General features: G+C 30.7%; 1 protein-coding gene and 1 pseudogene across 1 annotated transcript; both read left to right on the top strand.

Annotated features, from left to right (window-relative positions):
- Nucleotides 1-4,414: 4,414 nt before the first annotated feature.
- On the top strand, nucleotides 4,415-8,239 carry LOC129285313 (cysteine-rich receptor-like protein kinase 44; annotated as a pseudogene).
- Nucleotides 8,240-11,648: 3,409 nt separating this feature from the next.
- LOC129285305 (cysteine-rich receptor-like protein kinase 44) lies at nucleotides 11,649-14,955 on the top strand. The gene is made up of 7 exons (XM_054920936.1): nucleotides 11,649-12,486; nucleotides 12,879-13,013; nucleotides 13,108-13,235; nucleotides 13,317-13,527; nucleotides 13,681-13,921; nucleotides 14,072-14,222; nucleotides 14,550-14,955. Exons 1-7 carry the CDS (start codon nucleotides 11,688-11,690, stop codon nucleotides 14,883-14,885), a joined length of 2,001 nt encoding a protein of 666 aa, XP_054776911.1. The 5' UTR covers nucleotides 11,649-11,687; the 3' UTR covers nucleotides 14,886-14,955.
- The last annotated feature ends 2,513 nt before the right edge of the window (nucleotides 14,956-17,468 follow it).

The following is a 17,468-nucleotide window of genomic DNA, read 5'->3' as shown; positions in this document are numbered from 1 at the left end:
TAATTAAATACTATGTATATTGATGAGCGGAATTGTCTTCTAACATCAAAACAAATTAAAAGAGGGTGTATATGAAAATGACAAACAAACAATCACATTAATAGATACTTTACATGTGAGCAATTTAAAATGAGAAATAGGAAGAAAATGATATATGTATTGAGTATTAATACAAGTTGGAGTTCTTATAAGTTTTGGTTCCTTTAATTAATCAGAAGAAGAATAAAGATGGAAAAGTAAAACAAATGTTTTCCTATAGCAAGTCAACGGTCGTTGACCTAATTAGACAAAGGAGTTATCCAAAGTCCAAACCAAATGTGTGTAAAAAGAACTAGTTTTTTCATTAAATACAAGCAGACAATAATTTGTTTTATGGTGACTAAATAAAAATTCAGATAATATGCCAACAATGACCGGGGTTCTTTTTTCTTTTTTTTTTTGTGTGGACAGTGACTGAAGTTTGTTCCATATATTTTATTTTAAGTAACGTCTCAATAAATTCTTGTTCGAATATATACGTGTCATCCCATTGTCAGGTTGTCTAGCTCCATATATTATATATAAACCGATGAACACGTATAATCTCTTAATGGTTGTTCTGTCTCTATATAATCGATTTTTTATTAAAATATATAAGTTTCATAAATTAAATTAATTTTGGTTTACAATTAATTCTTATAAAATACAATTTTTGTAAATCTCATATTTTCTTGATATATAATATTATAAATCCTTTCCTTTAATTTTAATCTACAATTAATTTTTACATAACATGCATTTCTATCAAAAAGGTAGTTTTACATTATTGTTTTTACTGTTATAAAATTATATTAAAAATTATCAAATTAATTTTAAAATTATATATACAAAAAAATTCAAAAAAAAAAAAAGAAGGCCATATGCCAATACCCAAGGTTATAGCCAGCCATCAAATAAACTTTGCTATTTTATTTTTTTCCTTAAAATAGTGACAGACATCCTTGTAAGTTTCCTTCGGATAGAAGATCCCTTTCACACGTATTCCAAGAAAATTAAAATAGTTTTTTGCGGAGTGATCTACGTAACTACATAACTAGTATATAAACTAACACTAATTAATTAGTTTAGAATATGCACCAATATTCTTAGTGTTCGCTGCTGGTGAACCAACCGAAATACTTGGATCATCATTCAAAATAATTAATTAATCAAATCATTATATTATTTAGCCCCATCTGCATAGCTTAACGTTGCATTGAATACAACTTACCATCCGTCCATCAAATTTTTCGTAGCTCCACCGCCTCCACAGCATTTGTATGTCCGTTTACTTTGCATTTAGCTTGACTTACTTAGAGCTCCGTCAGCTCCTTGAAAATAAAATATCAAATTAAGATTAAAATTGTAATAAGTTAAGTAGAATGATTTTTTTTTTAAAAAAATCATATCAAACAATTGATATGATTTTTTACATAAATATATTATTATATCTTATCTCAATTATTAAAATATTACTTGTCTAATAAGTTGTTAAGCTCAAATATTTTTTATTTAGCTTAGTAGTGCAAAATATAAAGAGTATGATTGTAAAACTGCAAAATTTGCATTCAATGCTTATAATTTTCTGAAAGTGAGAACTGAGGAGGTGCAAATGGGTGAAAGGGATGCTTTTGTACCCTCTCACTAAGTCACTATGACGTGGCTATGTTAGTTACACGCGATTGCCAATAAATGGAGGTAAAAAATAGGTCAGATTTTTAACAAAACTTTATAACCTGATTTATTTCAGACCTAACTTAATTATTTATTAAATATATTTAAGTCAAGTTTAAACTTTTAATTATACCTATTTAATTAAACAGGTCAAGTCTATTTTTTTTTTAAATTTAACCTACGAGCCTAACAGGCCAATTTATATATATATATATATATATTATGTAATATATCACAAACATATTAATTTTATCATTTGATTTTTGATCAATTTATTCTTTTGTATTTCCAGTTATATTTTTAATCATATTAGACTTATATATTAATCTTAATATTATTACTTTATTGTTCTATTATATTGTAGTTAGTCAATCTTTTCAATTATTATATATTATAATTTATAAATCAGGTTATATATTGTATATTATAGTAGTCTCAAAGTATATTTGAGATATTTAAAACTAAAATGTGAGCCTATTTGTTTTTTAAATATACTTTTAGATTAGGTCAAACTTTAAATAGGTTTAGATTTGAGCCGTGAAAAAGACTTATATAAGTTTCAAGCAAAGCTTAAGCCTATAATTTATTATATAAACTCAGGTCTATTTGATTAAAGTCTAACTTGTCCTTGTCTATTTCCACCCTTACCAGAGACCAATAGTTAGTTTTAAATTTAATTTGCATAAATAACTATTATAAATTGAAAGGCAATACATATAGTTAGATTGGGCATCTAACCTATATTCAATTCGCGTAACAATAACAAATGGAATCCACCAGTACTCTACCAACTTTCTTTAAAGTTTCTGAATGAGATAAGCTACTTTAATTAATCCTTGCCATTTGAACCATTCAATTAATCATCAAAACACTTCTGCCTCCAAACACATTGGTAATGAATATTGTACATATGTTCTTTCCTTTCCTTCCTAAAATAATTAAATTGTGACGTGAAGTGACGTGACGACTTTTATGTTAGATTGGATGGTAAGTAGTGTGTCGTTGATGATTATAAAGAAAAAATATATATAAGAGTACGTTGTGCAAACAATTTTTAGTGTTCTGTTTTTCTGCAACTCTGTTTTATATTATATTTTGGGAAAGTGACAAAGAGTTCCCCTTTAAACAAGTTAACACCAACTAAATTCCAAGGAGCTGCTTAATTACAAATTAAATAAGTCTCAAGGAGTGTCAAGGGATTTAAATCAAGTCTTATTCTAATTAACTTATGTTAAAAGTCAAAATGCCTTTTTTAAACAATTTTGACCAACTCCTTTGACAGACTATAACTCCAACCAAGGTGCTCATCAAATGATGCTCATGAAAGTAATGAATTAAACTATTCAAATTTTTATATAAATAATCCAAAATTAAACTTTTTTATTTTTATTTTATATTTATTAAAATAAAAAATATAAAAATTATGAAAAAAAAGTATATAAATCTTTTCTTCATCAATTTAGACATGTTTAATCTAGATGGTGTAATTTAATATTAAAAATTTTGATAGTTTTATAATTTAACCATTCAAATTTATTTTAGATAATTCAGATTTAAAATTTTTAATTTTCAATCTTTTAAAAAATATTTTTTTAAAAGTGCCCATTTGAGGACTATCTTTATTTTTAATATTTTATTTATAAAAGTAAAATTTATAAAAAAATTAATACCAAGTTAATTGAACTGTCCAAATTACATCCAAATAGTTAATTTATAAAAATTACAAAAAAATGTTAATATTAAATTAGACCATCCAAGTTAAATCAGTATTATTCAGATTGATGATGAACATATTTACTAAAAAATGCATAAATTTTTATTTTAATAAATGTAAATTAAAAAATCTAGCCATCTAGATTAAATCTCAACGGCCTACATTTTTTTATTTCCGGCTGCTGAAATGCGCCGGGCATCCAAGACGGACCCCTCGAGTCATTAGTCAGTCGTTGGACCGCCATTGGTCAGTGAATTTCTTGTACAATTACAAGTCAATTTCTCCTGCCTATAAAAACATATGTGCATATTTTATATAAGTTTTTTAACTTTTATAAATTGACTTAAAACTTTAATTTACCACATATTTTTATAAGTTAATTAAATTATTTAGCCGGAATATAACTTTATAACCCTTTTTAAAAATCGTAAAGGAGTATATGTTTAAACGCATTTGTATCATTTTTAAGAAAAAAATTAATTACAACCAAGTCTTATGAATCAGTCTCTTAATTGAGATCTATTCATAATTTTCCTTTTTTTTAGGAATGAAATGAAGAAATAGCACCAATTCTTATTCAAGAACTTTTTATTAATATTAATAAAAATTAAATCTAGCAAAAGGAACTAATCTTTTATGATATAACAAATCAATATTTAAATCCTGGCTGGAAAGGTGCCCACATATCTCACCATAGACAATTGCTTTCAATTAAAAAAGACATGTATAACTAATGGGGTTTGATATAGTTGAAGGAGCTAATGGCTCTTAATGTGGCACATCAAAATTGGAATCCCTATTGAAAGAGATACTTATCATTTAGTGCTCAATCATGTTTCATATAAAATTATCTCTAATAAAAAAATAACCATGAGCTATGGAAAAAATAATAATAATACATTTGTATAATAAAACTTCCCATTAATCTTTGATTTCATGCATCCTATAAATTTCATCCCTCCACAAGCCAGTATCATCATCTCATTTCTGTCCCCAGCATATCAGGACCCAAGACCAGACGAAAATGTCATCTTCCAAAATCTTCGCACTTACTTCCCCCTTCGTCTTCCTAACCATCTTCACAAGCGAAGCTTCTTTCAATTACACGGCTCATTACTGCTCAAACGCCACCATCTTTCCCTCCAACACCACTTTCAAACGAAACCTCAACGTTCTCCTCCACTCCCTCACCTCCAACGCCTCCCAGTTCGGCGGCTACTACATGACCATCATGGGCTTCGGAACCACCGACGCCGTCAACGGCCTCTTCCTCTGCCGCGGCGACATCATCTCCCACGCCATCTGCCAAGAGTGCGTCACCACGGCCGCCAAAGACATAACTACCCACTGCCCTAATCGAACCGAGGCCATAATCTGGTACGACCAGTGCATGCTGCGTTACAGTACTAGTACCGACAAGTATTTCTGGTTCGACAGTGTCATTCCCAGGGTAAACCTCGATGATGGCAAGAGCTTCTCCGGTGGGGACTTGGAGCTGTTCAACGTCTCATTATTCAGCTTTCTGAACGATTTGAGAACGAAGGCAGCGAAATCACCGACGGTGAAGAAGTTTGCAGTAGGCGAAGCGATATTGTCGAGCTCGCCGGTGACAACTCTGTATGCTTTAGAGCAGTGCACGAATGATTTAACCAGTGATCAGTGTGAGACATGTCTGCAAAACGCAATTCGAACTTTTGCTAATTGTTGTGAGGGAAAACAAGGCGCGAGGGTTCTTCTTGCTTCGTGCAATATCAGATACGAACTGTACCCATTTTACAATGTGGCGGCTCTATCGCCTGAAACAGTACGATTGTCTTCTTCTTCAGGTAATTAAATGTTCATAATTGTGATAGAAATCAACCATGGTTTTACTAGCAGTATAAATACTTGTATGGTTAAATTATTATAGATATGAAGGGCAGATATTAAGGAGATTATTTATTTACTTGTTGGGTTTTTTACAGCTTCTATTTTTCTCCAGCAATTATTTATGCAGGCGAGAAGAAAATTGAAACACGAACAACTGTTCTAATTGTTGTCCCAGTTTCAGTCGCTGTTATGATATTCTGTCTTGGAGGGTTTTTTTTCCTGCTGAAAAGATGGAAGAAGTATATGATTAGTCTTAATGAAATTAGTAAGTGATTATTAATGTTACGAAGGAAAATTTGTTCAAAGCATTATCTTTTGGTTGAAACATTGCTGAGCTTTTAAAAGTTTCTTATTATTATATATCTATTAATTAGATAGAGAAGAAATTACACCTCAAGAGTCGTTGCAATTCTCTCAAGCTACGATTGAAGCCGCCACAAACAAGTTTTCTCAGCTTAACAAAATAGGCAAAGGTGGATTTGGGGAAGTCTACAAGGTGATCCAATGCATTTTAACAATAATAAAAGGAAATTCCCTGTTTTTTTTTTTTTCCTTTTTCGATATCTACATTACTATCTACATGTCTCTTTGTTTTCTTTCTTTATGTTTTTTCCCTTTTGGTTCTATATGTTAAGTTCTAACTATAATGACATGCGTATTTTCAGGGTGTGCTTCCAGATAAACGAGAAATCGCTGTTAAGAAACTTTCAAGTAAATCTAAACAGGGTGTGGTGGAATTTAAGAATGAGATTTCTCTAATTGCTAAGCTTCAACATAGAAACTTGGTGGCCTTATATGGATTTTGCCTGCAAGAGGAAGAGAAAATGCTTATTTATGAATATGTGCCTAACAAGAGTCTTGATTACTTTTTATTTGGTAGTGATAAACTTTTCTCTACATTCGTCTACGCTTAGCATCTCTGTTCAGAAAAATAATTTTATTTATTAATTCGATATTAAATTATGATTAGTTTTATACATCACTTATGTAGATTTTCTAACCTAATACAATGACTTGTGGCAACATTTTAGATTCAGATCAAAAGCGAAGGATATTGAATTGGCCTAAGCGTTACAAGATCATAGGAGGTATTGCAAGAGGGATTTTATATCTACATGAGCATTCACGATTCAAAGTTATACATCGTGATCTCAAACCTAGCAATGTGTTGTTTGATGATAATATGAATCCAAAAATATCAAACTTCGGCTAAGCAAGAATAGTTGCTATTGATCAAAATCAAGGAAGTACTAATAGAATTGTTGGAACATTATAAGTGTATATACATTAACCTTCAATCTCCTTACTTCATTCATGCTTAAAAAAAGTGCTTTTATAAAGCTATTCAAAACTTTAATAGTTGTTGCTTCGTAGACATTTTAAATTTGACTTTTTCCACGTTAAAGTAGATAAACTTGTGATGTTGATCAATTCAAAAGAGTATGTGTGTGTGTGTGTACACCTTAATTAACTAAGTTTCCGCCAGCAGCATTTAATTTTTTTTTATGTTCCATTTGTTTAATTGACTTTTTTTCCTTATTATCAATTTTTTATTTGTAAAATAATATTAGAAAGAGAGCTATACAATTTGATGTTTGATGCCTTTCAGTCTTTCACGCGGTCACGCCTTATATGACCTCCTTATAGCTTTAGTATTTATATCTTAGAAATTAAAAGCCAAAAGTTTATCTTTCCTTATAGCTTTAGTATTTATATATTTTTAATATCAATTTTGTTTTTCTGATGTAGTGGTTATATGTCTCCTGAATATGCAATGCATGGACAATTTTCAAATAAATCAGATGTATATAGTTTTGGAGTCATAATTCTTGAAATAATTAGTGCAAAAAGAAATGGTAGACCTCCTACAACATCCAAGACTTTTGAAGATCTTTTAAGTCATGTAAGTGTTGACCTTTCGCAAATTGTTCAAATTTTCATATTTTTTCAATATCAATGCAAGTAGCTTCGTGAGAAATTCTATGAAAGTACAAGTGCAAGTCCTGATCTTTTTTTGGTCAGCAATGCAAGTCCTTATCCAGTCATATTTTTAGATAATATTATATTGTCATCAAAATAAGAAAATCACAAGATTTTGTCACCGTTCAAAACACTTAATTGGTAAACTTGTTTTATTCACTTAGTAACACACTTGGCTAACTTAAGCTGTACACAGCAGGTGCAGCTAAGAATTATTGTTGTACATCTCTAAGCAGAAACAAAAAAAAAAAAACAAGAAAACAAGGAGCGCGAAATGTGTATCTTATGTTATCTGAGAATCTATTGCAGGCATGGAGACAATGGAGGAATCATACCCCACTGGAAATTCTGGACTCAAACCTAAAAGAATCATATTCTCACACTGAAGTCATAAAGTGCCTCCAAATTGGGTTATTATGTGTGCAACAAGACCCAGATGATAGACCTACAATGGCGACTGTTGTTTCATACCTTAATGCCCAATTAATTGATTTGCCATTTCCAAGAGAACCTGCACTCTTCAGGTACAGTGATGGGAAATCAACTAACATGGTAGATAGAGATTGCAGTTCAGGTCGATCCTCCAATAATTCCACACCATCTTCTATCAATGACATGTCCAAGAGTACTTTTTTTCCTCGGTAGTTTATGCTTTTGCTCTTGCAAGTCATTCCAATTCTTTAGCATAGCTTATGCTTTTATTCGCCGCTTACATCTGACAAGAGTGACAATGGCATCAATGGTGAAGAAGGTGAAGAATACAAAAGGGTTGGAATAAGTAGAATTTCAAATACCTAGAATCTAGTTAAAAGAAATTTGAAATTATCAAGGAGTTAAAATAAATAAGGGCAAATAAAAAATTTTAATAAAAAAGTTTTATATGACCTTAAATGCTTGGTGTACAACTTTTTTTCTCATCTTTTTCTCTTTCCTTTTCTACTTCTCTGAGAACCTTTGCCACCAACAATATAGTTAGAATATAAGATAGACAAATCCTCTACTAATCATTGTTGTGGCAGTAATTTGGAGAAATTGTGTCCCAAATGATGGTGATTGAAATATTAGATCCACAAGAAATGTCTGATAGACAAATTCGCAACTCATATTTGCCGCACAGAAAAATGTTAGTATCTTATGTTTAAAATAAGTATTACAAGTATCATTAGTTTGTTTTTTAAAGTCTCCTGTTGGCCTATTTTCCACGAAGGGTACTAATATTTTACTGCACATGAATTACAAATGTGTGCATCAAACATTTTGGGCACGCGGGAAAGGGGAGAAACCAAACAACATTGAGATCATGTTATTTTCTTTCCATGTGCACACAAATTTACAAACATTAAGATTGTAGATGCATGATTATTGAGCCATTAATTCTGGCCCAAACATATATGGCCTGTTTAGCGTACGATCAGCATTTTAGATCTACCGTGAAAGGAATGATTTTATATAATTTTTATATTATATACTAACATTCATTCTAGTCACAAATGAAGAAAACAAAACATACAAAACACAAAAGAAAAAATCAAGGTTAATGCAATTACTCATCAAAATTATTAATAACATAGTCTCTTCAATCCTAATTACAAGTCAAAGTTAACTAAATTTATGATTGAATGTCAATTAATATCTTTAAACTTGTTAAAAAATGTGTCACCTTGTATTTTTACTATTCAATCAAATTAACCATGACAATAAAATATTATCCGGAAATAAAAATATCAGCAACTTATATTATAGATTTTGTCTTCAGATTAATTTAAGTTTTTGAGATTTTACATTATAGGTTTAAGTTATGGTATTTGGAAATTAGGTGCAATTTTCTCAAAAGCTGAGTAAAAGAGAACAAATGAGCAAGTGTAACCATTTCTTAACTTAAATTCTTAAGGCTTGAATTTGAATTATTTTTTTATTATATATTAATTATTAAGATTAGTTTTATTCAAGGCGAGGTTCTCTACATCGGCTCCCACATGCTTAGATGATTTAATATTTTCCCCCTCCTGTATATAAGGTAAAAAAAAATTGTATGACTTTTTTTTCATTTTATGCTACATTTTTGCCTAATTAAGGTCAAAAGATATGTGTAAGGCTTATTTTCATTTCATGCCACATTTTTGCCCAATTAATAATCCTTTAAAGCATTCAATGATGCAAAATGTTAAAGAAATTAAATAATCACAAGAACCAGCCGAATAAAGCTGGCAATGGGGATATCTAGATCCGAATCTGACTGATAAAACTGTCAAAACAATGGACACAGAAATCACAAACTCTTGTGGATGCTTAGAAGGCAAACACCAGCTGTCAACAGTTGATGAAACTTTTATTAAAACCTTTCCTCTCAAATTATATATGCAACGGTTTTTTTTTTGTTTTTTTTATCTAGAGCAGTTTTTTAAGTGTTTTCTATTTTTAAAAATAAAAAAATTTAAAAAATTATTTGGATTTAAATTTTAGTATTTTCAAAAAAATTCTCATTTTTTTAAAAAAATAAAATATCTTAAATTTATTTTCATTTTCAAAACACATTGCTTTTGGTTATTGAAAAGAATAATAGATGTGGGAAACAAATGAGATTGAGTACTTGTATTCAGAATCAGAGCAAAATTTTCAATTAGCTTCAGCGTCAGGATCGAAGTGATTTATAGATGTGTGAGATGCTCTCGATAGTTAAGACTTAGGAGTACATGCTAATTAAACATTCTTGATAATTCACACGGTTAATTAATTACCAATATTCCTCTTGCATGCTGCTGCTGGCGAAGCTACCAGAATACTCTGATCATCCCAAAAAAATAATTAATTAATAATCAAGATTCAAGACCCCACATTGTGCAAAACAATTCTTCCTTGAAGAGCACATTTATAACCCTAATATTATACTGCCTTCCATCTAAATTGTAACACACTTCTAACTATATTTTATGTGCCAGTAAAAATAGTTATTTTCCTACTTCTATGAAAAAATAATATATATGTATTGCCTTTTGTGCTCTATTAAACCCTATTATAAAAAGTGAGAAGAAGCGTTTAGTTAGTTTATATTTTTCATATCTACATTAATTAATTTGGAAAACAAAATAATTTCAAAAAGTATGAGGATAGCATAGCAATGAAGGATTTGTTGAGACTAGTATATGTTAAAGTTTTAGAATAAGTCCATTCATCAGGTCAAAAAAAAAGAAGAAGAAGAATAAGTCCGTTGATTAGACGTAATGACTAATTCACATAAATGATAAGTAATAACTATATTTAAAAAAATCAGCAATAAGCCAATAAAGAATCTGCCTATAACCCATATTCAATAGATTGCTTAATAATTAATGGATATGTGCTTGGTGCAAAGAGGGGTACACAAGGAATGATCTCGAATCTTTGTTCAACGAGTTGTAATATTTAGTATTAGGAAACTCAAACAATAACAAATTGATTCCCCCTACTTTCATTGACTTCCAGGTCCAGAAGCATTCAATTTATTATTTTATTGAATTTCATTCAAAAACGCCACTCCTCCTCTACTTAAATTTTTTATTATGATGAATCCAGGGATCGCATTGGCTTTCTTTTCCTTCCTAAGATATTGATATATGTGGCAAAAACTTATTTTCATGTTAGACTGTTTAATAATTGGTGCCAAGTCATTGATGATTATAATTATAAATTATATAAAAGATTACGGTGATATATAAAAGAAAAATTAATATTTTAATCTCTCAACTTTTCACTTATTTGTAATTTAGTCCTTCAATTATAATTTGCTATTGCGACTCAATTCCTTAACTTTTGACTCTTCTATAACTCATTTCCTCAACTTTCAACTTATTTATAACTCAATCGTTCAACTTTTATTAGCTCTCTTTTTTCACATTAGCTTAGACCTCACATCAAAGAGCAAAAGGAGGATATTTTAGAGCAAGATATGAGCATTTTTTTTATTATTTTTATTTGGTAAGGATATTTTTTTCCAAAAAATTTGAAAAATAAGAACCATCTTATAAGTGAGTTAAAAATCAAAGGACTGAGTTACAACAAATCATAGTTAAAGGATTGAATTGCAGCAAGTTACAGTTGAGGGGACTGAATTACAAGTAAGTTAAGAATTGAAGAATTAAAAGATTAATTTTTTTATATAAAATTTACTATAATTATTTATTTGCATTTTTCTGGGAGTGTGTTGTGTGTCTAATATTTTTGTGATTTTGATCACTATACAATTCTGCAGAGTAGCTGTCGCTGTAGTTATAGTTATAACTTATACCATCGATTTTTTTATTAATTCCAAATATTTGTTGCCTCCATCAATAATTAATCAAGGACAAAAATTCGCCTGTGATGCTTAATTTCATATTCTTCAATCTTCCACCAGCCAATGCCGTCATCATCACATTTCTTTCTGCAACACATCGGAACTCAACGCCAAACAACAATGGCAGCTTCCAAAAACTACGCAATTTCTTCCCTCTTCGTCTTCCTATCGATCTTCACAAGCGAAGCTTCTTTCAATTACACGGCTCATTACTGCTCAAACGCCACCATCTTCCCCACCAACACCACTTTCAAACGAAACCTCAACGTCCTCCTCCACTCCCTCACCTCCAACGCCTCCCAGTTCGGAGGCTACTACATGACCATCATGGGCTTCGGAACCACCGACGCCGTCAACGGCCTCTTCCTCTGCCGCGGCGACATCATCTCCCCCGCCGCCTGCCAAGAGTGCGTCACCACGGCCGCCAAAGACATAACTATCCGTTGCCCTAATCGAACCGCGGCCATAATCTGGTCCGACCAGTGCATGCTGCGCTACACCAGCAAGTATTTCCGGTTCGACAGCGTCATCCCCGGGGTAAACCTCAACGACGGCAAGAGCTTCTCCGGTGGGAACTTGGAACAGTTCAACGACTCATTATTCAGCTTATTGAATGATTTGACAAGGAAGGCTGCGAAACCACTGACGGTGAAGAAGTTTGCAGTTGGCGAAGCGATATTATCATCAAGCTCGCCGGTGACGACGCTGTATGCTTTAGAGCAGTGCACGGATGACTTGAGCAGTGATCAGTGTGATACTTGTCTGCAAAAAGCCATTGGAATTTTGGGTAACTGTTGTGAGGGAAAACTAGGGGCAAGTGTTCTTCTTGCTTCGTGCAACATCAGATACGAACTGTACCCATTTTACAATGTAACGGCTGTATCACCTGGAACTGCAGTAAGGTTGTCTCCTCCTTCAGGTAATTCTATGTATCTGTTCATCATTGTGATAGAAATTAACATGATTGTTGGATTTAATTACTAATATATAATAAAGTGAAATATATATAAACATAAGCTTTGAGGTATTGAATCAAGATGTATGTTTTCACTGTTATTCACCCATGTTCTCCCTCACAACCGGTTTCCTAACAATTGTTTTAATTGCAAGATGACAATTGTTTTACTAGCTTGCAATTGATTAATGCTTGTATGGTTCATAATTGTGAAGATTATTCACTATTTTAGTTCACAAATATGATAGCATTTATGCGGATGTGAATGCAAATAATTACTTTGGTTACTTGTTGGCTTCATCTTGCTGATGTTTTAGATGGGAACTAATTTTTTTCCAGCAATTATTTTTGCGCAGGAAAGAGGAAAACTGAATCGCGAACAATTGTTCTAATTGTTGTCCCAGTTTCAATTGCTGTTGTGATCTTCTGTTTTGGAGGGTTTTTCCTGCTGAACAGACGGAAGCATAGGACTGCAGTAATTAATGAATGTCGTAAGTAATTAACGCCACAAATGAAATTTCATTAATTTAAATTATTCTCCTTTGATTGAAAGATTGCTGACTTTAACCTGATAATTATATATAGTGGATGGTGGAGAAGAAATTTCCCATCTAGAGTCGTTGCAATTCTCTTTTGCTACAATTGAAGCTGCGACAAACCATTTTTCACAGCTTAACAAAATAGGCAAGGGTGGATTTGGGGAAGTTTACAAGGTGATCCAAGATGCATTTATTTTGGGGGTGACATATCAATTATGTTAAGTTCTAACTAACAAGTGACATTTATATTTTCAGGGTGTGCTTCCAGATAAACGAGAAATAGCTGTTAAGAAACTTTCAAGTAAATCCAAACAGGGTGTTGCGGAATTTAAGAATGAGATTTCTCTTATTGCCAAGCTTCAACATAGAAATCTGGTTGCCTTATTTGGATTTTGCTTGCAAGAAGAAGAGAAAATGCTTGTTTATGAATATGTGCCTAACAAGAGTCTTGATTACTTTTTATTCGGTAGTAATTATATTTTCTTCTTCCCCTTCATAATTTTAAACTTTGCAATTATATTCAGAAAAGTAGTTTCATTTCTTAATTTGATATTAAACTATGGTTAGTATATAGAACTATACTCATATATTTTCTAACCTAATCTTGGTAAATTTTTAGATTCAGATCCAAAGCGAAGAATGTTGAATTGGTTTGAGCGTTTCAAGATCATAGGGGGTATTGCAAGAGGAATTTTATATCTACATGAGCATTCACGACTTAAAGTTATACATCGTGATCTCAAACCAAGTAATGTGCTGTTAGATGATAACATGAATCCAAAAATATCAGACTTTGGCTTAGCAAGAATCGTTGCTATAGATCAAGATCAAGGAAGTACCAATAGAATTGTTGGAACATAGTAAGTGCCATGTATACTAGAGAACCTGTGCTTTTAAAGCTACTCAAAGCTTGAATTGGATTAATATAGTTGTTGCTCTGTAAACATAATTCTTTTACTATATCTTTATTTTTTTATATTGTTTTAATATTGATTTTATTTTTTATACAGTGGTTACATGTCTCCTGAATATGCAATGCATGGACAATTTTCAGAAAAATCAGATGTGTATGGTTTTGGAGTTATAATTCTAGAAATAATTAGTGCAAAAAGAAATGCCCGATCTCCCAAGTCAAAGATTTTTGAAGATCTTCCAAGTCAGGTGAGTGTTGAACTGTAGTGGTTGCTGGCCAAATTTTGATATATTTTATAAATATAAGTTATCTGTCTAAATTTACACACACACACACATTGTATGTAAATTTATAAAAATGACATTATTCACGAGTCACATAAACACAGCCCAATCATTATTTATTTACACACGCATTTTTCCTTTCTTGGAAGGGCAAAGAAAGTGCAAGAGCTAAGTAAAAAAACATCAAAAGAAGTTAATGGCTATATTTTATAGCTAGCCGTTCAAACGTACATTTGCTAAAATTTACAAATGAATAACGAAATGTAAATCTTATTGGAGAATTTGTTGCAGGCATGGAGACAATGGAGGAATCATACCCCACTGGCAATTATGGACTCAAACCTAAAAGAATCATACTCTCACACTGAAGTCATAAAGTGCCTTCAAATTGGACTATTATGTGTCCAAGCAGACCCAGATGATAGACCTACAATGGCGACAGTTCTTTCATACCTTAGTACTCAATTAATTGATTTGCCATTTCCAAGAGAACCTGCGCTCTTAAGGTACAGTGCTGGGAAATCAACCAACATGGAAGATGGAGATTTCAGTTCAGGTCAATTCTCCAGTAATTCCACACCTTCTTCCATCAATGACATGTCCAAGAGTGCCTTTTTCCCTCGATAGTTTATGTGCGAGTTTGAAACTCCATTCGATCTCAAATAATTAAGAAAACATTTTGTCTTTGTAATTTTAACTCAAGTATTATTTAATTTTTTGAATTTTTGACTCGTTGTAACCCCAATAACTATTTTGACTCAATTTTTATGGTTTTAATCAATTAAAATATTGATCCATATTTTTTAAAAAATAAAATTATAAATATTAAAATTATTTTGAAATTTCTGGATTAATATTTTAAATTACTAAAACTTATCTTTATAAAGATTAATTTTTTAATCTATATGTTTTTTAACATTTTAAATTATAAAAATTAAAAATTAATTTAAATAATTTTATTTTTTTAAAATACATAGACTAAATCACAATTGAATTAAAATTATAAAGATCGAGTTATAATAAGTCAAAATTCAAGAACAGATGAACTACATGGATTAAATAATTAATTCTTAATTAATTAATCACGGAAAATCAATGATTTTCTTTCATAAAAAAAAGGAATACTGATTATATCTTGTGTAGGCTTGTAGGACATAACTTGTATATATATGTGCCTCTTGGTCGTTGTCGGTCATTCAGATATTCTATAATGATTGCAAGTATGTACATGATTTGAGCAATAGCAATACTAGCTAGTTTCATTTTATGAAACAATTTAAGTGCACAAATTATTATAAATATAGTTACAGGGAAAAACTGTGGTCTTGCTTGCACTCAACCGCTTCGACAGTTTTTTTTAATTATTATTATTATTATTTGAGTTCATTATTTTGTTCTATTGTATCAACTTGTGCTAATTAAAGCTATTAGACTGGTTGGCCACGTTTTACTCAGTCTTAAAAATAAATGATTGACTTTTTGAACATGGCATGGGGATAAGCTTTTAAATGGATATAGTAGTTTCAATGTTTGATGTTCTGTTCACGGAATGATTCTTTGTTTTTAATTTTATTATATCATTGATTATTGATATTGATATTGATTGAAGTTGGATTCATGATTACACGGAATTAATGTCTATATCCAGTGGAAAATGGAGGGGAATAAGATTATCAATGTCATATATATCCTTTGCGAATCATTGTTGGTGGAGTTTGGGGAAATATGTATATTTTCTTTCCAAATCTGATAGATGAATGGAATATAATAGAAAAGGTTTTTTTTTTCATGTACAGTGGTTAAAAAATATTTTTTACATTAATTCATGAAGTGATCTTGTTTTAGAGGATTTAAAAAGTTAACTTTTTTATATTAGTTGTACAATTGATACAAAAAATCTATTTTTTACTCCGAGTCTAAAGCTGGTCTAGAGACTACATTAATTTTTTAAAAATAATAAATAATAGGATTCTTTATATATCGATTAGGGAGCTTAGTATATCAATTTTAGCTATAACTGATGTAAAAAGTATGGCCACTTAATGTAGAAACTAGATCTTCTATATCAGGTGCTTCACACTCAATGCAAAAAAAGTCTAATGATCAATGACAAACATTGCAAAAATATCATTGCTTGAACTTTCTACATTGTTTGCATGCTTCTAACCGATGTAAAAAACCTCTAGGAAATGGTGATTGACAGAGACTAGGTCCAAAAGAAGATATGAATGTTAGCGTTTAAATGTATGGTAAAATGTTAGTATACTAAGAAAAACATGTGAACAGTTACAAAAAATATCAATGGTATAAGTTAATATCAGTTCTAAATCCATACAATAGTATCCGAAGTGTCAGGTTCTAGTGTAAAAAATAATTTAGACAAATATAAACAATAATTTTAATAATAAATTATGAGTTACATTTAAAATTTAAATGTTTTATAAAGGCTTGTAAATTGTAAATATCTCAATTAATATTTATCATAAATTGAATTTTCACGAATTTGATTTTTTTTATATCTAACTGCCGTTTTTCTTACTATATACAATCTCATATTTTATCTATAAGTTACGTTTAATTATTTCACTGAAATTAAAGTAAGGTGGTTAAAATATTTGTTTTTGGGTACCAACATATATATCCTCCTAATAGAGGTAATATTGTTTGAAAATTGAAACACTGTCAGAGGTTAAATATAGACACATCTCTCAGCAAAAATTTAAACTTTGATTTGTCATGTTATGATGGACTACTTCTTTTCGCTAGATCCAACCCTTGTTGGTGTTAAATTATTAATCTTGTCTAAATTTTCTTTTTGTTATCCTTCTTAAATGCATCATTTTTAAAATATTTTCTCTCTTTTGTAACTTTATACTCTTTATTCATAGGAAATTATTAAATAAAAATAAAAGCAATTATTTAACAATCCATCTTTTTATATAAAATCACTTATAAAAATTATAATTTTTTTTTTTAGAAAGTGACTGAGCGACTTTAATTGATAGGGGGAAAAAACAAAGAGTATATATAAATGATGTTGTTGGGCTATTCTTGAAGAATTTTGGTGCAGCCGCGGGAGAGCTCCTCTCATCCTTTATTTATGGTATCAGTTTGAGGCACGTCTTCAGGAAAGCCCACCAGCTCACTCATTGATGAGGCAGAGCCAAGAGAAGCTTAGGGCTTGTTTGGAAATCTATTTTAGGGATAATT

Source organism: Prosopis cineraria, unplaced genomic scaffold (genome assembly GCF_029017545.1).
Source record: "Prosopis cineraria cultivar Desert tree isolate PC_DT_omini unplaced genomic scaffold, ASM2901754v1 PC11, whole genome shotgun sequence".
NCBI classification, from domain to species: Eukaryota; Viridiplantae; Streptophyta; class Magnoliopsida; order Fabales; family Fabaceae; genus Prosopis; species Prosopis cineraria.
The sequence above is the reverse complement of the archived record's forward strand: the minus strand, read 5'-3'. Positions and strand labels throughout refer to the sequence as shown.